The sequence below is a fragment of the Arvicola amphibius genome, chromosome 13 (assembly GCF_903992535.2).
Source record: "Arvicola amphibius chromosome 13, mArvAmp1.2, whole genome shotgun sequence".
Classification (NCBI taxonomy): Eukaryota; Metazoa; Chordata; class Mammalia; order Rodentia; family Cricetidae; genus Arvicola; species Arvicola amphibius.
This window is the reverse complement of record NC_052059.1, coordinates 321466-344562: the sequence shown is the minus strand read 5'-3', so window position 1 is coordinate 344562 and position 23097 is coordinate 321466. Positions and strand designations below refer to the sequence as shown.

Sequence of the window (23097 nt, the reverse complement as noted above, 5' to 3'; positions counted from 1 at the left end):
CCTCTGAATAACTTTCTCTTGGTAAAATTATTATCATTGACTTTGCAAAAGTAATGCCAAACATAGAACATTGGAACACTGATAACTTGAGAAGATTTAGTACATTTGATTTCACATTGAAGAGTAAATAAATAATTCCTGAGACACACTCTGCCCTTTAACGATACAGACTTACCTTCTCCTTTTTCATCTTGACTAACCTCTACCGCCTTCTATTAAATCATATTTGAAAGTAAATACCACCTTGTTATACAAAGAACAAAAAAAAGAAGTTGGGGAAGTGTTGTGCATTATACTCTTTAGTTTTGCTTTCTCAAAAACTGATCATTTTGACTGATCCATTGCTTACATTGACTAAAAGAATAAGAGCAAACTCAAAGCCCAGCAGTTCTGAGTACAGCATAAACTTGATTAATATTGACCCAGGGCTTTTTTTACTTTTCTTTTCTTTTTTACTTTATTTCTTTTCTCTGCTTTTGCCAAAGTGTAATATAATAAAAATCATTGAAATGCCAGTTTTTAAATTGTTGTTTATAGAGTGTCAGCACATTACATATCACAATATATTAAAATATTTTTTAAAAAATACATGTCAGCATGAGATGTTTAGAGATACATTGGCCACAGACATAACTAAGAACATATGAATTCTGACAAGCTAAATCATGATTATATGTATGTAGGTACAAAGACTTTTAAGAATATATATTACAGTTTATGAAACCCATTTTTTCTACTGTCTTGCCTTTGTTAGTGATGAAGGGCATAAGTGAATACCATTGAAAAGCCAGTTTCAAACCTGCCAGGTAAGTCACCTGAAAAATATGATAAGAGGCTGGTTATCCATTCAAAAGACACTGATGGACATAATATTGATAAAGATTAAATACCTACAATACTATTGTTATTTCATTTTTCATGTAGAAATCTAAATTGATTTACAAAAACATTTGCCTTTTAAAAAATATATTGGTTTCTTTGTGACTGTAAATAGAAGGTCTCAACAGTCAATATTCCTGTTATTTTTAACTTTGAGCATTAAAAAGTTTCACAATCTATGATAACCAACATTTTCCAACCAAAAAAGATTGACAAAACATTGTCATACACTGGAGGGGTTTGAATTCCAGATTTTGAAATCACTATGTTCTTTCCTCACTTGTTATTAATTTTGTGTAATCGTTAAATATTTACCTCAACTTTAAATTAATATTTAACAGGATATTAAGAAAGATACATCAGATGAATCAGGATACAAGTGGTTTGCATGCATATATATATTTACATTCACACATGTTGTTATCTGTGTGTTTCTGAGTACATGCTCACATATTAATCATTGACATGTATTTCCTTGTCTGATTTTATGGAGGAAGAACAAGGCATGACTGTGCTTTTACAGCTAAAGACAATAATTCTAACTAAGGAATACACAGCACATCACTTGATACTTTGGGGAAAAAAGTGTTTAAGGAGAAGCTGTGAACCTAAGGAAAGGAGGCAGGAAACGTCTTGTGCCCTACAATATGCTAGCAAGGATCTGCTTATGTTGTGAATCGTGGATGGGCTTTTTAAAATTTTTTTATTTATTTACATTGGTGTTTTGCTTGCATCTATATCTATATGAAAATTGTCATATCCACTGGAACTTGAATTACAGTTGTGAGCTGCCATGTGGGTACTGGGAATTGAGCCCCAGTCCTCTGGAAGAACAGCTGATTCCCTAAACCACTAAGCCATGTTTCCAAGCCCTAATACACAATGTGCTTTATTCAGCCACTAATAAGAAAATGAACACAACAGGAGATCCTATTAAGCAAAATAAACCAGATTTATAAAGACAAATATTTCATATATTTTGTGATTTGTAGATCCTAGATAGTGTGCATAATGTGCACACACACATACGTCTGTGTGTGTTACATGTCATGTATATGACTTGATAGCAGAAGGAAAAACTATAAAGGAGGTTAGCAAGGAAGGAAAGAGATGGGTGAATATCGTTACACTATAACATACATAAAATTAACTGTCTCTCTGAAACTCATCATGACATATGATAAATATATACCAAAGATTTCTAAAATGTTAAATTTTGTATTCTGCATATTTTATAACAAAACAAGAGCTTAACTCTGAGCTCTGCATCTTGGCCTCAGATCTGATTCATCGTGTACTGTGCATCCTCTTGGGTTATGCATGTAATCTCACCAAGCCTTAATGAATTCATCTAAAGACCTGGTATTGATGTTCATTCATTACAGAATAATTGTTGAAAGCCTAACCCACTGAGCACTGTGCTCAGAGACAGCGTTCTACTCACTGTGCAATGCTAATCATCCATGGTCATCTGTCATTTGTATTGGTGATTTAGAAATATGTAAGTGAATTTTTCAAAACTTTGATGTGATTCTCCATACCATTTGATAAAAATGCTGTACTTAACTCAAGACAGCTGTGATACTGCATATGATCTGCACAAGATCAAACCCGTAAACATTGGAGCATAGAGTGGGAAGGGATTCATAAACCAACACTCTAACTGAGGATCTATGGACAGTTCATGGTTTCTGTAGGAGGGAGTTTTAGGTTAATTTATGAGTGTGGTTCCAAGCAGATAAACAACTCTGCATAAATAACTCCACAGACAGAAGTATTTGAACAGTACATAATGGAGTTTATAGGTTATTAACAATTTTTTTAAGAACATAAAAGTAAAGGGTAGGAGGTGAGTATGGATTTTGTAAGAGCTAATCAGAGGATTTGGGGTAAATATGTTTAAAATTTTGTGTGAGATTCTCAAAGAATTAACAAAATTTTTTTTAAAACAATAAGTCAGATAAACAAGTGCAAAGAATCTTTAGGAGATGGTGACTGTGGTGATGGTATTGTCAAAGCTTATGTATGGTTAAATTCATTACGTGGTATACATAGTAAATACGTGCTAGCCTTTCTGTATCAATTATGCTACCATAAAGTTGTTTTTAAAAATATAAATGAAAAATGAGATTTAAAAAAAATTTGTTTACCAGATAAAACATTCTATCTTCTGTACTTCTAGGGAAATTGAACCTACCTTCTCATTACCATTTTCTCTACCCCTCTTCTTACCCCCTATCTTTGTGAAATATAAAAACATATCAGTATTCTTTGTGTATAGGTCATTCTCATTCCTTTTGAATAATAAGCATGTTCTTTACTATATTGTTCCAATCACAGGTGTCTGTCCCTGCTATAGTTATCTGCTAGGATATTTTCTTCCCCCTTTAACCTATAAACTCCTCTAACAAATGATTCCATCCATCTATGGAGGTCTCACCCATCCCTTCACTTAAAGATCTCATGCACTGCCTGGTGCATTATGAATCTTAAACTAGGACTGTATGGAATGATACACTAAAAAACAGCAATTGCAAACTGGTAAAAGGGAAAAGAAAGTCTATTTCCATAACTGAGCACCCCTAAATAAAAAGTGAGGTTCTAAGTATAACTATTTTATATAATTTAAGACAATATTGCTCATATTTAAGGAATTAAATGAGCTTTCTAGATATCTTTGTATTCCTAGTGAAAGTCACACCATCAACAGAAAGAAATATCCTTAAATTTCTCTATGCTTGACAAACTCCTTAACCCCTCTCCCATCATCACACTCAGCTTTGTCAAAATTTCTTGGCCTAGAAATAGTCAAGGATTGGAGATTTGTAGAGTGCTTGCATACATGAACCCCTGTGTTCAATTACTAGTACTTCATAAACCAAGCACAGTGGTACGTATCTATAACCATAGCACATAGGACCTCGCCCCCTACAGGATGTAAAGGTTGAGGATCAGGAAATCAAGGATATCTTTGGCTATATTGTAAGTTTGAATTTAGCCCATGGTACATGAAACACCACTGTGAAAAGCTCTCTTTAGAAGGGTGATAACCAGAATTCTCTTGTTTGTGTTAGAACCTGAGGGAATGGGATAGTCAACATGGAAGAAGGACAGAGATGATGCAAGGAAAGAGATAATTTGATTGAGGGAGCCATTATAGGGTTAGAAGAAACCTGGCTCTAGAGAAATTCCCAGGAATCTGCAAGGATGACCCCAGCTAAGACCCTAAGTATTAGAAGAGAGAGGGTCTGATTTTGACTTGCCCTGTAGTCAGACTGATGAATATCTTAAATATCACCATAGAACCTTCATCCAGCAATTGATGGAAACAGAGGCAGAGACCCTCATTGGAGCACTGGACTAATTTGCCAAAGTCCAGTTGAAGAGAGATGAGAATGAGAATATGAGCAAAGAGGGCAAGAAAATGATAGATTCACTCACTGAAACAGTCTACCTGAGCTAACGGGAGCTCAACAACTCCAGCCAGACTGGGAAGAAACAAGCATAGGACCAAACGAGTCCCTCTGAATGTGTTTGACAGTTGCATGGCTAGGGCAGACTTAGGGGCCACTGGCAGTGGCACCAGGATTTATCACTACTGCATGTACTGCATTTTGGGAACCTATTCTCTTTGGATATATGCCTTGTTCAACCTAGATACAGTATAGAGGGCCTTGGACCTTCCACAAAGCAATGTGCCTTACCCTCTCTGAGGATTGGATAACGGTCGTGTGTGTGTGTGTGTGTGTGTGTGTGTGTGTGTGTGTGTGTGTGTGTGTGTGTGAAGGGAATGGGAGGAGGGAAGGGAGTGGGAACTTGGATTGGTATTTTTTAAAAAAAAATCTAATAAATAAAAAAAAGAAAAAAGGGGGAAGTGATAAGCAGTAAAGTAGTTGGAAGAATGGCTTAGCAGTTAAGAGCCCAGGCTGCTCTTACAGAGGGCTCAGTTTAATTCCAAGCACCCACATAGCATAGCACAATCATATTTAACTCCTGTTACAGGGGATCTGATGCACACTTCCCACATCCCTTCCCTTCTCTTCCCTTCCCTTCTCTTCCCTTCCCTTCTCTTCCCTTCCCTTCTCTTCCCTTCCCTTCCCTTTCCTTCCCATCCTTTCCCCTTTCCTGCTCCTTGAAGCATTAATCTAATTAATCTTTAAAAATAAAAAAAATCAGGAGCCAAATATCAGGATAAGAACTTGAAAGATCAGAGAAGCAGGGAGCAGCCACGAGTTGCTTCCTACTTCTATTGTTCCTCTGTCCAAAAGGACCCTAGATCCTCTCTCAGTACTTCCTGTCTCCTCCCTGTCTATAGTCCTCCAAACCTCCATGATCAGCTAGTGACTAGCTTTGCCCTCTGATTCCAAGCAAGTTTTATTTGTCAGAACACAATCAAAATATTACACATACCTCCTATCCTCTCTTCTTCTTCTTCCTCCTCCTTCCGTCTCTTTCATCATTTTCTTCACTAACACACAATGACTGTTTACCAATTAACCATGCTTCAATACCTCAAAGTGTCAAAACTCAATAAATTAAAGAATTCCACACTTCCCTAACATAGAATCACATTTTGATACCTAATTCTCCAAGTCCTTCCTGCATGGAATAATAGAGTTGTCCTAATCTAGCTGCCTTGAGAGGCATGGATCATAGGTTTCTCAGATTGGAGGCCATGGCTCCTGGGACATTGTATACCTTTTAGTTCCCGAGAAACTGAGACAGTCCCTCAAAGTATTCCAATCACCTGTATATTTCTGCCTTTCCTAGAAATCAGCAAACCCTATAGAAGTCTTACAGGACAATTATTCTTAAACATTGATCTTATATTTCCTGTATAAGTTGCAAATGTCATTGTATCCTGGCAACCACTATTGTAGTTTGATTTTGATAAGGGTATAAAAAGTCTGATTGCTTTATTGCAATAAACTTGTCAGAGCCTTAGTTTTTCTGTGATCCCTCTGACCCATGCCTGATAGATGAGATAATCCTGGCTTAATAAGTAAGTACTGGCACCTGCACATTCCCTTTTAAATGTTTAGTCATTTCCAAGAGGGCTTCAATTCTGCTGAATTCCTACCTCTTCCTGTGACTTTGCTCCAATGTGGCAAAAACAAAATAACAAAACAAAACAAAAAAAGCCTTATTCTTTATGGATTTCACATCATGCATTCTGATCACACTTATCTCCTATCCCCTGACATCTGACCTCTGCCCTTGCAGTGACCTCCAAAAACAAAACCAAATTTAAAAGAAAATAAAACAAGCAAATTGGGGGAAAAAAGAGGAAAAGATTCTCTTCATGGAAGTGGGAGCACGGTCTGCTGAGTCACACAATCTCTCTTTACTCCACTCATCTTTAATTGCAAGTGTTCATCGCCACAAATCCTTGGTCTGGCTTAAAGCCTCTGACTTCGGCTACACCACTACCACTGACAATGGACTCCCACTGGGACTTCTCTTGGATATCCTGTTGTTGTCCTGTGTCATGGATATCCTTTTCTGGCTGTGCAGATTCATTCCCTCTACATGCTCCAACATTTCATAAATGTGGTGGATGTTGGGGTAGGCCAAAACATAGTCCTGGTGGGTCTGGGTGGTAGCTGGCTTAGTCAGCCTGCCAGCTTTCCCTCATCATCACTACCCAGGCAAATTCTCAAGCGCTGTCTTGGGTAGCTTACCCAAGCAGTCTTCAGCAAGGAGCAGGACTACTTCTCCTATTCTCAGGTCCTCAGATCTGGGTCACTCAACCTTACACCACCAGAGCTAGCTCTATTTTTTGCCCATGGGAGGTTTAAGGTCCTCTCTCCCAATTGCTGTAGGGGACATAAAAGGGAGGGGACAGGGTCAGCTTTCCTGCTCTCACACCTTCAGTGCTGTCTCACCTATACCCCCCAAACAGGGCCAGCTCTAGTGTACTACCCAGGCAGGGTTAAAGGCCTGTTCTCCTATGTGCTGCAGCTGGTGAAGGCCAGGGTTATTTCTCTCACTCACATGACTATGGGGTCAGCTCTCTTGCCTGATGCAGGTATCAATGGGCAGACAGGGATGGGGAGAGCTTCTTTCCTTCACCCATAGCACTGTGTGGCAGACAAAGGGGGCAGCTCTGTTACTCTCACACCCTGGCTCACCTACATCATGGTCATCTCTAGTGTGCTGCCCAGGTGAGATACATGTTTGTGGTGAAGGGTAGAGTCATCTTTCCTGAGTGTATAGGTCGGGGGAGGGTATGCAGAGAGGGGCAGGACCAGCTTTCTCAGGGCCAGTGAAGGGCAGTGCTAGTTCAGCATGATATAATTCCAATGATTTTCTGTGCTAACATGGGTGGTAGACATCATCATCAACCCCAGTCACAGTTGGATAATGGACCCAGACATGGCTCTAGGCAGTGGCTCAGGCCCAGATATCTCCATGGTCCCAGATGGCAGCACACGCCACTCAGATCAGTTTGGCCTCATAAGTAGCATGGTCCTTGGATACTGACCTGTTCTCAGGTGGCTGATCAGACCCTGGCTGCTGTAAAACCACAGATACAGGTATGGTCTTAGGTAGCAGTCGGTGCCTGGATGTCACTGTGGTCCCAGGTGGTAGTGTAGGCCACTCTGGTTGGCATGACCCATAAGGCAACAAGGCCCTCAGATACTAAAATGGCCCTAGGTGGTTGCACAGATATCCTGCACTGGTTCAGACTTCAAAGGTCTAAACAGCACTGGACATCAGCACAGACCCTGACTGCAGCAGAGCCACAGACCCAGACTTGGCAGTAGCCCTGGTATGGAGTATACCATGGCCCCAGGTTTTATCCCTGGCTACTCAAATTGACTTGGCCCCAATGGCAACACAGCCCTCAGACACCAATGTGGCACAAGGTGGCCTTCTTGAGCAGGCTTTATGACTGCTCTACACAGAATTGTAACTCCCATCCTACCTTCTCTGCCTTATTGTTCTTTAAAGATCCCACCATAATGGCATTCCATGAAATTTTCTCACTCCTATAAGCACAGCAGCTTTATGAGATGAGGTTATCTATTTTTATTCTGTTATTTTCCTGAAATATAAAATGTAAATATGCAAATATACATGTAAATGTATGGAGAATATATATATATATACATATATATATATGAAAGGAACAATTGGTTCATAACAATTTGTGAGCACTGGGGTTTTTTATCACTATTTATTTTTTTTTTTTATTAAAAATTTCTACCACCTCCTCCTCCCCGCCTCCCATTTCCCTCCCTTTCCCCCCACTCCCCTCCCCCTTCCTCTCCAGTCCAAAGAGCAGTAAGGGTTCCCTGCCCTGTGGGAAATCCACGGTCCTCCCCACTCCATCCAGGTCTAGGAAGGTGAGCATCAAAACAGGCTAGGCCCCTCCAAAGCCAGTACATGCAGTAGGATCAAAACCCAGAGCACTGGGGCTTTTAAATGAAACAGTCCTCCAGGTAAGGAACAGCTATTCATGCTGGGGTAGATCAAATGACCTCTCTGCAACTTAGTTGTTTAATATGAATAATGAGTATAACATAAAATTATTAAAATAATTCTGTAAAATTATATGTGTTTGACAGCAATTTCCTTGAAGCACAGCAAATACTGCCAACAAAGAAAATAACAATTGTATTATTCTAGGTCAAAAAATACTAAGCAGTTTTAAGAAGTACAACCTAAACGTCTCAATTTTCTAATATATTAATATCCTGAAGGCCCCAAAATACACGGTTCTAGCTTTCACAATCTGACACATGTTACACAATATTTGTTTAACTATGCAAAGATGTCATGCATTTGTTTATGTTACAGAATATTTGTTTAAGGGGCTTTCCGGGAGGCGCGCGAGCAAGGTCAGACGCAGAGAATCTTGTACCTCACGGCTTAAGAAATGGCTTCGCTTTCAGAATATGCACTGCGTATGTCTCGTCTAAGTGCCCGGATCTTTGGTGAAGTGGCCAGGCCTACCGATTCAAAGTCCATGAAAGTGGTGAATATGTTCAGGGAGCAGCCCTTGGCCAAAAAGAAACAGACTTACGACTGGTATCCAAATCACAACATGTATTTTGCACTCATGGGCACACTCCGTTTCCTTGGTCTCTACAGAGATGAGCATCAGGATTTTAAGGATGAGCAAAGACGTCTAAAGAAGCTCCGTGGAAAGGTGAAACCAAAGAAAGGAGAAGGGAAAAGAGCTACAAAAAAGAAATAGTACCAGCTTGTCAAGAAAGAAAATTTCTTCCTCGATGACTGAGAAAGTGTATCTCGTTATCTTTTCATATATTAGAGGAACATGACCTTCCTCAGTAGACACCAACCCTGTGTTCACATCTACTTCAGTTAAACTGTAACTGGTTTTTTGAAGATATTCTTATTCTTCAAAATTATACTTACTTTGGTTTTGTAATATGAAGTTTACCTAATTCTCTAAAAAAAAGAATATTTGTTTAATTATGTAAAGATTGTTGCTGTTTACCTTGCCTGCCTAAAGCACCTGACTGATGTATTAAAAACCTCAATGGCCAATAGTGAGGGAGGATGTATAGGCAGGACTTCTGGGTAGGGAGAGTAAGTAGGTTAACTTAAGCTAAAAGAACTAGTCGAACACATCTAAGCTATTCCCAAGCATTCATACTTATTAGGTCTCCATGTCTATTTGGGAGATAGCCCAAAGAAAATTCCAACTACAGACACAGATATTGGTATAATCTCATTACCATTGACTTACTGAAAATGGTTTTTTATCTCCATCATATATGCATTGTTAGCCTGGTTAAGCCTAGTCATTGTTCTAGGTTCTAAGGACAGTAGTTCACAGTGTTGCTATGCTGATAAATATACATGCACTTATAAATTAGACAGCATCGCTGATACATGCTGACTCATAAGCTTAAAACAAAGATCCAAAAGCCAAAGGTATTTATTGGATTAAAATAACAAAACCTTTCTTTTGAGCCCTGTACCAACGAAGAGCTTTTATAGAGCTATTTTTCATAACATCTTTAAGAAATACGGTGATAATGTGGAAATAAATAAACTTGGGATCCATCTCAGTATCAGTCTTTAGAGGGATGGTTAAGAAAATGTATATGCACACAATGGACTTTTATTCAACCACAACCACAAACAAGATTAAAATTATGTAATTTGAAGCAAATGAATGTAAATGGAGATTATTGTATAATGTGAAAATAAGTCTGATTCAGAAAAACAGATACCAGGACTTTTCTCTTAAGGTGGATTTTAAATTTTACATAAGTACATAAAATGTATTTATATAAGACATCACAGTAATAGTTAAACTTTTTAGAGAAAGAAAGAGCACTAACAGAAGAGAAGAGGGAAAAGAAAGGAAACTAGAGAGGAGATATGGTTAAAATACTCTATAGGCTAGTATGAAAATATCCTTATAACATCCAATATAAAGTATAATGAATGTAAGCCAATAAAGTAACTAAACGAATAAATGAAACACAACTTGGTAAACATGAGCTACATGAATTACAGAGTGAAACATATTCAGGGTTCATTTTTCAAGCCTACTTGATTAAAGGGTGACAGACTCATCTAAACTTAAATTTGTCATCTGGAAATTTTGTCCCCAAAATTATGAAATTTGGGTAGTACAGTGAGCTTATAAGAAAAGACTAGGCATTAGCAAAGTGTTTCCCAAGGAAGGAAAGTACTTACCTGAAAGTAAAACTCCCACAGGGAAATAGACAGCTTGCCAGCATAGAAAAGACACAAGGTAACCCTCAATATAGGACACAGAAGAGCATATGTGTTGCAAGAACTAAATCAGTGCTAGAGTGACCTGAACGCCATTTGTGGTTCAGCCCCAACTATGCTTAGTTACTTTACATCTTTGGTCTTATTTTCCTCAGTTTTGTACTTCTTGCCAGCCTCAGTAGAATCCATCAATCTGAGCCATCTCAAGCAGCTGATTATAATTTTTATTTGTTTTTTGTTTTTATTGAGCTATATATATTTTTATCTACTCCCCTTCCTTCCTTTCCCCTCCCCTTCTACCCTCTCCCATGGTCTCTATGCTCCCAATTTACTTAATAGATCTTGTCTTTTTCTACTTCCCATCCATGTATATCTCTCATAGGGTCCTCATTGTTGTCTAGGTTCTCTGGGATTGTGAATTGCAGGCTGGCTTTTCTTTGCTTTATGTCTAAAAGCCACTTATGTGTGAGTATATATGATATTTGTCTTTCTGAGTCTGGGTTACCTCACTCAGTATGACGTTTTATAGATCCAGCTATTTGCCCGCAAATTTTGAAATGTCATCACTTTTTTCTCTGCTGTGTGGTACTCCATTGTGTAATGTACCACATTTTTTCTTATCCATTCTTTGGTTGAGGGGCATTTAGGTTGTTTCCAGGTTCTGGCTATGACATGTTCCCAGCATATAAAGCTATAATCTATGATTCCTCTAAAAGGAACTTTTCCAACAATTTATAAATTCAATGTCTTTGTATCATATTCCCAAATATACCATCCACAAAAAAAATGAACAACTCACAGCAGACCTCTCTTCTCTGCAGAGCTTGTTAAAACATTGCTTTCTTTCTTGATGAGTCTATGTGTGTCAGTCAATAATAACTAGTTGTACTTGTATGTTTACTAACATTTATAAAAGAAACTCCTCCAAATATTTGTAAGTTAGATTGCTTGATGCTGCATAGATATTTTAAATAATCAGTAAAGAGCTGTGATAAATGATATCTCTCAAAGAAAAGATTCAGTCATGACCAAACCACAAATGAGACCCGATGTCTGGCTGTCCATTCCTCCACCTAACTGTTTTATGATGATTCTAGCTAAATAAAGAAAGACAACTGAAGACAGACCAAAACATAGAAGATATTTCTACCCATGATATTTCTAGAAACATTACAAATTCTATGTGTTGAACTATGTAAAAATTTGGAAGCTAGATTACCATACTGCGCTAAGTAAATCTTGGGATATCCAAATGCCACCCACAGGCCATATGAGGCTTCCAAAATTGAAGAATATTCAGACACACTCACACACACACACACACACACACACACACACGTGTGTGTGTGTGTGTGTGTGTATATATAATCAATATTATATATGTGTATATATAATGAAATTTCCCTTTCATCTTAACCTGACATGGCTCTCACATATGTTGCATATTTATTGTTTGAAAACATGTCAGATGTCCCTGAATTATAACTGGAAAGTCAGTTTGTGTCTGTGAGAATGAGTTATAGGTTGCTAAGCAAGGTAGGAAGGGAAACTTTATTTTCAAACATAAAGAAGCTGTCCATGAAACAGTTCAGTCTTGTCTCAATTCCTCATTAGAAAATTAAATGTGTATTTAAACTCATGTTATCCTTTTAACCTTTTAAACTTAACCCTAGTTTTGTTTTGTAAGAATCCAAGCTCTGAATATCAACCAAGTAGAGGATCCTGAGATTTACATACAGCTGGAATGCAAAAGCAATGCCAGGGATGTTCAGCAAGGTTTCTGTTTATGATTTCCTGTGTTCTCATGATGGGAGATGAAAACAGTCACCAGCCAGTTACCAAAAATACTTAACCCAATGATAAAAGACACAGAATGTCTGGGAGTGAATAAACAACACTTCCTCTAAGCCTGCTGTTGTCCATTCAGTGCCAACACATCACACTCTGAGGCTTTTCTGAGGCATAAGTTGGTCATTTGTTACATGACTCTCCAGGGTATTAAGGGCTCTTCCTACCAGAGAAAACACCAAAAAGCTGCCTCAGAATGTTGCTTTTTTTTGATAACTGAAAGGTACATGCTGGGTCTAAAGAAGGCAGCCGTTGAATTATTTTTGCCATTTTCCCCTGGCTGACAGCAATTCAAAAGAGAAAGAACAAGTCAGATCACTCATCTGCCTGCTTGGCATGCCTGGTAGTCATGGGAGTCCACATTGAGGCCATCTGTTCATGTCCTATGTTCTCCAAACACACACAGAAAGATGATGTCAAGGGAAAGTGCTCCAATCCTGGGAAAGAGGTGAACCATAAGACCCAGCAGAGCAATCCACCCACTCAGCTGCTCTTTTTTTCTTTTCTATTATTATTATTATTATTATTATTATTATTATTATTACAAATTTTCACCTCCTCCCCTCCTCCCACTCCCTCCCCCTCCCCCCATTCCCCTTTCCCCTCCCTATCCTTTCCTCTCCAGTCCTAAGAGCAGTCAGGGTTCCCTGCCCTGTGGGAAGTTCAAGGTCCTCCCTCCGTCCATCCAGGTCTAGGAAGGTGAGCATCCAAACAGACTAGGTTCCCACAAAGCCAGTACATGGAATAGAATAAAAACCCAGTGCCATTGTCCTTGGCTTCTCAGTCAGCACTCCATGTAAGCCACGTTCAGAGAGTCCGGTTTGATCACATGCTCTATCAGACCCAGTTCAGCTGGCCTTGGTGAATTCCCATTAGATCGGGCCCCACCGTCACAGTGGGTGGGCGCACCCCTCGCTGTCCTGACTTCCTTGCTCATGTTCTCCCTCCTTTAGCTCCTCATTTGGACTTTGAGAGCTCAGTCCAGTGCTCCAATGTGGGTCTCTGTCTCTATCTCCATCCATCGCCAGATGAACCCCTCCCCCCAAAAAAACATGTAGTTATCCTCCTGAATATTGTAAGTAGACAAGATTTCCAGGCAAAAATGGAGAGCTTGGGGGTGGGGATGGAATGGGGGTAAAGGGAGATGGGGAGAGAGAAGTGAGAAGGGGAAGATGGGGAGAACTTGGGGTAATGGGACAGTTGGGATGGAGGAGGAGTGGATATGGGAGCAGGGAAGTATATATCTTAATTAAGGGAGCCATTTGAGGATTGGCAAGAGACTGGACTTTAGAGGGGTCCCCAGGTGTCCAAGGAGATGTCCCCAGCTTGTTCCTTGAGCAGCTGAGGAGAGGGTGCCTGAACTGCCCCTATACTATAGCCATTCTGATGAATGTCTTGCATATCAGCTGCTCTTTTAACAGCCAGGGCTAATGAAGTCATGAACTGATGCTGGTACAGTTGATTTAAGGCTGATTTTCCTAGGGAAAGCTTAAGTTGATTTGAGCCTGTTAGCGTTGTCCTCTGATAGTCATGGAGATAGACAGAGCCATGAGTGAATCAATGCAAATGCACATTGCAAAACAAACGTTGCCCTGACATCATTCTCAGTGCCTCTATAATAAAATGCTTGTGTCCCTTCAAAATTAGCTGTCTGCAGCAGTATATGCCAATGACAACACCCTTCAGAAACAACATCACCATGTGTCTCTACTCTGTGAAATAAAACCAAATGTGCTGTTTTACTTTGCCTGAACATCACCTTGTTGTACTAAGATTTAGTTCCATTGCAGAGAATTGTCAGTCAAGGCACATAATGTTGGAATTGCAGCACACATTCCTATAAGACTTCTGTGAACAGAATTCTAACTTCTTGTTATATGCACAGCACCTGTTTATAAACTCTATGGAAGTTATTTAGCTTTATACAATATTCCAAAGTTTGAATTTTAGTGCCTGAAATGTGTCTTCCTTTCATAATTAGCTTTGAAATTATCATGTAAAGGATAGCTTAGAGGTTTTCCTTACAGTAATACATATCATAACAAAAGTACATCAAGAAACTAGGGTCACTTGGGCAAATGTGTTGATGTTATACCCTCCCATTCCCAAGGAAGTGCCTGTTTCCAATCTACACTAAAACCAAAAGAGACCAGGTAATATCCTCTCTAATTAGAAGCCATAGTGTAATGCCATCATCATGTCTGCTTTCTTCCATCTCTACATCCTTCCTGATGTATAACTGCTTCCCCATCAGTGAGTGCCCATGTCCATTTCTTCTGGGTCCTTTCTGAACCTCTGAACATATAAGCTAATTTATGGGAATTTAATAATACCTCTCAATTCATACATCTGTCTGGACTGTTAGGTTCCTTGCTCTATTTGACTCAACCACTAAGGCTATTAGAAAAAGAAAAGCCGCTCCATCATAAATGCATTAATGTACCATCTTAACTTTAATTTCATTGTTTTTAATAATTTCCTTAAACTATAGTTTGATTTTTACTGCTGAAAATCCTGTTAGATTTGGATCTCATAATTTTTTTCTATGGCATTATCTGCAAACCTGTGTCTATCCAATGACCTATCCATAAACAACCACAGATTTCTCAATAAAAAGTCTTTGAAGAATACATAGTTCTAGCAGATGTAACCTGAAGCTTGCTACACAGTTGAAGCTGTGAAACAGCATTCTTATGTTCAAGGGCCCAATTTTGATCCCAGAAATGAAATAAAAACTTTTGAATTGGGGACTAGAGAGATGAGCTGATTGTTAAGAACATTGGCTGCTCTTCCAGAGACCTTGTTGGATTTCTAGAACCCATATGGTAGCACACAAGAATCTGTAACTCCAATTTCAGGGCATCTGATTCCCTCTTCTGGCCTCTATGGGCAATCTACACACATGGTACACATAAACACATACAAGAAAAATACTCATACACACAAAATTAAAAACTAGTATAATATTTATAATTTTAGTAATAGCTTGGAAAAGTAGCTAATTAGGCATAAAAAGTACCAGTAAGATACTGCCCAATATTAAGAACCCCAAAAGCTCAGAAGTTGGAAGCATCAGGTATAAAGTGAAATGAAAGCATTATGGGGTTAAAAAATGAAAATAGCTGCATAATTTGAGAGTATCATTAAGAAACATTTATTCTCTGATGTCTCTTCCACTAGTATAACATATTTACTGATTATACATGTGGTGCTATGATGGAGGAGGGTCATCTGTCTATGTGTTACTTTCATTGGTTAATAAAGAAACTGCCTTGGCCCTTTAATAGGACAGAAAATTAGGTAGGTGGAGTAGACAGAACAGAATTGTGGGAGAAAGAAAGCAGAGTCAGGCAGATGCCTCAGGCAGATGCCATAGCTCTCCTCTCCAAGATGGATGCAGGCTAAGATCCTTCCTGGTAAGCCACCACCTCGTGGTGCTACACAGATTACTAAATATGGGTTAAAGCAAGATATGAGAATTAGCCAATAAGAGGCTGAAACTAATGGGTCAGGCAGTGTTTAAATGAATACAATTTGTGTGTTGTTATTTCTGGGCATAAGCTAGCCAGGCAGCCGGAGTGCAACCTGCCGCTCCAGTGTTAGAGGCATTCTATGCTATTACCAGGACATATTATGGGACATGTTCTGCTTCAGTTACCCCTCAGTTTCTCCAGAAATTACCATAGTAAGAGATAACATGAAGCAAGACATGAAAGAATTTCCAGAATGGACTACATGATTCATGGTAAGCAGGAACAAGAAAAGGACACTACCTAAAAAGTTGATTGAACATCTACCTCAAGTCCTTTTCCATTCTTGTTAGTTGGGAGCAGGGAGTCTGGGAATAAAATAAAAGCTAATAATACATTGAAATGAAAAGTAGGGTTACCTAAAAGTTTTAATAGAAATTGGAAAGCAGCTGGATCTGTTTGATTCACCAAAAGGGGGAGAAAATCTAAAACAACTCTGTCTTCAAATTCCTAGCATGTTCTCCTCTTAGAGAGATTCCATGGAGCTGAGTTAATTTGCAATCGTATCCAGTAGGGGAAGGGTGTTTCTTGTCAATTGTATTGGTTTTAATGCAAACTGATCCAGGTCCACTTCCTCTGCACCACTGACAGGTCTATTAGTGAAGAAACATAAGGTTTAGAATTGGACAAAATCATGTTCCATATCAAAGATTTTCTTTGAGAAAGGGAAACATAATGCAGATATTAATATATATTACCTACTTTTCCTTTTGACTGCACCTAGGATTGTTATCTAACCTTTGTCCTCACTGAATAAGTGTTCCATCTCTTTCTCTCTGTCTCTGACTCTCTCTCTCTCTCTTACACACACACACACACACACACACACACACACACACACATCAAAAAAGAGGTTCATCATCTCATCCCAGAAGTTTCCCAAAATGTGCAAGTTCTTTATACTGGAATCTTGCAATATATTACCAAAATATCTTGGAATTTTAAACTAATATTACACTATTATCACATTTGTCTATTTGAAAAATTGTGTGAATAGGAATAAGGCATAACACAAACAAACCTTAACATCAATACAAAGGTCAGGAAAGCAATATAAAGATGTAAATCCTTTCTTGTTACCAAAACTGAAGTTTCCTTAAAAAGAGAAGGTAATAAATTAAATTAATGTTATGATTGTAGGTCTGTGGGCATTTGGAGTCAAGTAAAATGGGAATCAGACAGACTCACCAGAACATTTGCCCTCATATGCATATAGTAATTATGTCAATCAGGAATCATATAATAGTTGGTGAGCAATTGATTATTAGTAATTAATGAGTGAATTTCTAGGTACTCAGTTAGGTGCTGTTGCATTGTTTCCTATAATTACAGTAATAAAATTAATTTGCATGATTAGAAACAGGTAAGGTAAATGACCAGTGGTAACAGTCTTTTACTTGTACCTTTGATGCAAATATTTAAAAAGCAAAAATGACAAAGAAAGATTCCTCAAACTTTGAAAGAAATAAAACCTTTGTTTCTGATAATTGTCTGAAAAATAGCCATATCTGAAGAAAATGCTCATCAATTATATCAGCTCATAAGAAACTACTAAAAGATATTTTGATGTGGAAATTTTTCCATTCTACACAAGCAAGTGATCATCCTCAAAGATTTAAGTTAAGCCACAAAGGGTTAAGAATGAAAGAAAGAAATAAAGTACCAGGCAGCCTCCATACCTTGAAGGAGCAGAGCATCCAAGGAAAAGAAAAGCATGGCAGAGTAGAAGCCCTCGTGGGGGCCCAGTACAATGAAAAAGAGGTGAATAAGAATCACAAATAAATAAAATAGAATGTAATCCATAGCAAAGGGAAGAGCAAATGGTTCTTGTGAAACTAAAGAATAAAATAATGATTTAATTTCTAGAAATAGAAATGAAAGAAAGGGCAAACTTTTTGTAAGGATATGAATTTATTTTCAAGGTCCTATGTCAATTCATAGAGACACTTAGCAGATGTACATCACCTACACATTTGACAAGCACTTCATATATAGATTGTGTATTTAAGATGATAATGGGCTTTGAAGGACACAAATACATATGGTTTCTCCTTGAAACTGCTGCTTGTATGTAATTTAAGGTTGTTCTTCCCCCTTTCCCACCTTCCCACTCTCCACATGATGAGATCCAAGAAAGAAAGCTGACAAAGTTGCTGTTTGAAATAGTGATCGCAGTGTTCCACAAGGTTTCCAACACAGCATTCATAAGGCCCTTTTTATTTCTTTCTTATTATAAATAAAAGAAAAGATGACACATGGATTTGGGTGTTATGGTTTGAACAGGCTCAGATTTCATAGTTATGGATCATTTAGAAGCTGGGGTCTAGCTGAAGAAGTAAGTTCGTAGAGACAGACCTATAAAGTTTACCCTCAGTCCCCAATGCCTAACTATTTCTAATTCCTGACCAACTATGATACAGCTTTCCTAACATCAAGAAAAATACTCAAACTGAAAAATTGCTGAAAATGTTTGTCAAATCAATAACAAACCATAACAGAGGCTTAAAACATTTCATGGTGCAGATTTTAGGAGTTGTCCCAGAAAGAACCTGGATAGAAATACATATCATCCTCATTGTCAACATCAGAAACCTGAAGACAATGATGTCTCTAATATTCTGGAGAAATACTTTCATGAATGAGCTGACCAACAATGTTTTCTCTGCTGGAGTAAAGAACTCATAAGCCAGAAAACTTTGTTTTCTTAATTCAGTTGTGATCACAGTGATGGAAAAACAATAAATACAGGAGTATTAGTATTTTTGTTGGTTTTTACCTTAATTGCAAAGTAAGTAAAATTATCCAGCAAGAATATTTGACCTAGCCGGGCGGTGGTGGCGCACGCCTTTAATCCCAGCACTCGGGAGGCAGAGGCAGGCGGATCTCTGTGAGTTCGAGACCAGCCTGGTCTACAAGAGCTAGTACCAGGCCAGGCTCCAAAGCCACAGAGAAACCCTGTCTCAAAAAAAAAAAAAAAGAATATTTGACCTACTGAGAAAGAATATCAGACAGGTGCTATGTAGACTGGTGTGTGAATATATTTAGGAGAGAGACCCAAGATTGTTCGCATTTTCCTTTGAGTAATTTTCTCTCTCTTTCCTAAGTTGTTACCTTATCTATGATCCCATGTTATAATTATAACTGATCTTCCTCTAAATGGAAATCCACGAATTTGAAGAAAGACATCAGTTCTACTTGTTAATAGAAGTAATTATAATTGAATCTTCCCTCATGTGGTCAAAGCCTTTGTTATATCAAGCAGAAGCTTGGTGTTTCTGATATTTTAATGGTCTACCCATAACTTGTGAGGTAGTTGTGCATCTCATTTTTTTATCCCCCTGAAGACTAACAATTCATACAGCACTCTGCTGCAAGGAACTTATAAAATATAGTGGAAGTAAGATACACTATAATTCACAAAGCTATAAGCCTGATGAGCCCTGCAGAGTCCCTATATAAAGCACACCAGAATGAAACCAAATACACAAAGCAAAGGAAATATTTTGAAAATGGTTTTTGCATGGTGCCTCTCACTTCTCTTTGAAAACAATATGAAATCCTATATGCAATTTAAGTTTATGGGATTTGGCTTTCTTCATTAAAAAGAAAGAGGAGAAAGGTGCACAGAGTTAACTTTCCAATACTGTGTATATCCCAACGACAGCATCAGTAAAGTTGTTACTCTTAATCTTATAGATTAGTGGTTCTTAACCTTCCTAATGCTGTAACCCTTTAATTCAGTTCTTTATGCTTTAATGGCCTCTAATCATAAAATTATTTTCATTGCAACTTCATAACTGGAATTTATTACTGTCATGAACCATAATGTAAATATCTGTGTTTTCTGATGGTCTTAGGCAATCCCTGTGAAAGAGATGTTAAACCCCAAAGTGGTCACAACCCACAGGTTGAGAAATACTGCTATAGACACTGAACAATCCTAGCTATAAATAATACAGCAAGTTATATTTTTTACATCTAGCCTATAGTCTATGATTGTAGCATTTCAATCATATTTTAATAAATAAAGATTTCATGAATATCTGAGACTAAAACAGTCCCACTGCTCAGCCTTACAGACCATACTATAGTAACAAACACCTTTAATCCCAGTAACAACAATGGCACACACCTTTAATCCTAGTAGTCATACTAGTTGCCAAAGAATTCAGGTGGTGCATGCCTTTAATCCCAGTGGTACACTCCTTTAATACCAGCCCTAATGAGGATTATAAAATGGGGGAGACAGCTCTCAGACACAGTCTTATTCTAAGATTCCTATAGACAGGATCGCCATTTTGCTCTGAGGTCGAGGTAAGAGCCAGTGGCTGGCTGTTTTGCTTTTCAGATCTTCTGAGTTTTAATTCATTGTACTTCACATAATTCCAGAGAATCTAAGTAACAAGGAGAACCATAAGAGAGACATGCATGGATTCCCCTATGATGTGGGATTCCCTTCTGTATGTGAATACTATTGGTTAATAAAGAAGCTGTTTTGGACCTGTGATAGGGCAAAGAACGAGGCAGGGAAAATTAAACTGAATGCTGGGAGAAAAAAGGCAGAGTAGGAAGAAGCCATACAGCCATGCCAGAGACAGATGCTGGAACCTTACCCAGTAAGCCACAGCCATGTGGCAATACACAGATTAGTAGAAATGGGTTAAACTAATATGTAAGAGATAGCCAATAAGAAGCTAGAGTTAATAGGCCAATAAGTGATAATACTGTTTCTGTGTAGTTATTTTGGGTCTGAGCTGCCAGGTAGCCAGGAAACAAACAAGTGACCTCTTACTACAAATTGGTACCCAATGTGGTTGAATAATATCCACATAAAACCTGAGAGGGCTTGGAAAGGAATTCTAGACACCAAAAAACAAAGTTTAGCCACATTTTTTTCTGGATGAGCTTTGCTTGCTGATGGCATGCTGCAGTTCCTTTAAAAGAGGTCTTCCTGATTCAGCAGTAGGAGAAAAAAATACTGTTTTGAAATGGCAGCTTCCTAGGCCATGCTGCCAGCACTAACTCTGGCTCTTTCTGGAAGTCTGGCTATGGAGCATTTAAATGGGGTTTGCAAGTTACTTGGTGGCAACATGGGCCAACTGGTTATCAGAGTTGAAGTGGTGAAGACAGCTCCTACCTGGCAGTCTAAGAAATAACTGGATTTCTGGACTTCTGCCATTTTGTACTGGGCGGAGCAAGCAGGCAGGGCTGTCTTTGGCCTATCAATGCTATAAGTTAGGTTTTAAAGAAGTGGTTAGCATTTTAAGAAGCTGTCCTGGTCAGAAAAGGATTACAGATACACAATAAAGACAAATTCAGATGGAAAGGATCTCTAAATGGATCACAGTGTTGGGTAAACATATGTAAACATTGGAGAGAGGAAAAAGAGTATAAAAAGTTATAAAAGGCAGTAAATGGTTTATAAAAAACAAAGTCTTTAAAGAGACAGAGTACAGACATTCATAGATTTAAAAAGTAAAGATAATAAAATAAATATTTAAAAGTAATAGAGTAAAAACAAATAAACCACATAAAGATGGACTATACACAGAGAGTCTGAAATATCTATATGATTGTGTTTTCTTTGAATTTTTTGACTAAGAAGAAGCTAAGTAACCAACATATATACTTTAAAGGTATCTTGTTTTCAAAATTTAAGTCTAAGGATATGTTGCTTTGGAAAAGAGATTCTGCTTTTGTTTCCACAGAAGATGAAAACTTGTGGATTAATTCCAGACTAATGTGGCTTGATGGACCAAGACCCCCTGAAAGGTCATCATGAACACCCCCCAAAATAACAAAAAGCAGGAAACAGAATGGAAAGAACTATGCCCAAATTTCCTAAATGATTATTTACAAATGTTTGTTTATGTTTAACTGGGTATATGATATAGATATGAATAATTTGAATTGTTATAGATCTTCCTTTATTGATACAAATTTAAGATCAATTTTGTTATATGTGTATTTCTGCTCTTGATTTAGGTATTATATTAGTGAAGCTCATTTAAAATGTAATGTATAATTAAGAAATATAGGTTAATAGATAATCATCTATAATAGTCAAGCTCGTACCCATGCTAGATAGATTTTCTAAATGTAAAGAGATGTATTTTGGATGGGTAGGCATTCTTCAAACCTTTCAAAGACTACAGAATATAGCATTTAAAATGTTTTAAGAACTTAGCACTTTTCATGACAGTGAGACACATCTGCTCCCGGCAGCACCAATTATTTCAAGAGGATGATAGGCATCAAAAAGACTCCTTATAGAGTTTATTAGCCATTTCAGTAAGAAACTATTCTTGCCTGAGCTGCTTGACACTATGCTGTATGAACTAGACATGCAAGACCCACAGAGAAAAGACTGTTGAACTTGCCTAAACGTGAGATGATATTTAAGGGTTTCTGCTTCGTGAAAGAGTCTGCTAGACATTGAAGGACACAGGAAAAAAAAGTGACTAACAAGCTGTCAATATATGCTGAACTGTCTTTGAAATTTCTTGCTTCATGGAAAAGTCTGCCAACACTATGGGCCTGTAGACTGAAAATAGGCACTTACAACGATACAGAAAACTTTGGATGACCATCCAGGCAGCAAGTTGTCTCTGTCAATTCTTGAGTTCTAGAAGTTGCTTACAATGCACTTCCTATTTGGTTAATATTGTATCCTTTTGGAGTCTTTGATGGAATTGAAGAATAGATAGTTATAGTTTTCCTTAGTTATGATAAAAAAGTAAATATAAATATTGTAACTGTAATTCTTGTTTGATACCTGTTTTGTTATATGTAATTTTACTATGTTAAAGTTAAAATCTTCCTTTTTATTTAAACAGAAAAGAAGAGGTGATGCAAGATTCCCCTCTGTATGCTGTGAATACCATTGGTTAATAAATAAGCTGTTTTGGACCTGTGATAGAGTAGAACAGAGCTAGGCAGAGAAGACTAAACTAAATGCTGGGAGAAAGAAGGCAGAGTAGAGAGAAGCCATGGAGCTCTGCCGGAGACAGATGCCGAAACTTTACCTGGTAAGCCACAGCTACATGGCAATACACAGATTACTAGAAATGGGTTAAATTAATATGTAAAAGCTAGCCAATAAGAATCTAGAGCTAATGGG

The 23097-nt window shown here is 38.0% G+C and overlaps 2 protein-coding genes across 3 annotated transcripts in view; one reads left to right on the top strand and one right to left on the bottom strand.

Moving 5' to 3' along the window:
- Fgf14 (fibroblast growth factor 14) overlaps positions 1 to 23097 on the bottom strand; it is a 478361-nt gene that overhangs the window by 405343 nt on the left and 49921 nt on the right. The gene's annotated exons all lie outside the window — the stretch shown is intronic.
- On the top strand, positions 8729 to 9115 carry LOC119800484 (28S ribosomal protein S33, mitochondrial-like). The gene has a single exon (XM_038310681.2). It carries the CDS (start codon positions 8762 to 8764, stop codon positions 9080 to 9082), a length of 321 nt encoding a protein of 106 aa, XP_038166609.1. The 5' UTR covers positions 8729 to 8761; the 3' UTR covers positions 9083 to 9115.

Bases quoted from the DNA above. Each gene is read 5' to 3' on its own strand.
- LOC119800484 (XM_038310681.2), top strand. From the start codon at position 8,762: ATGGCTTCGCTTTCAGAATATGCACTGCGTATGTCTCGTCTAAGTGCC.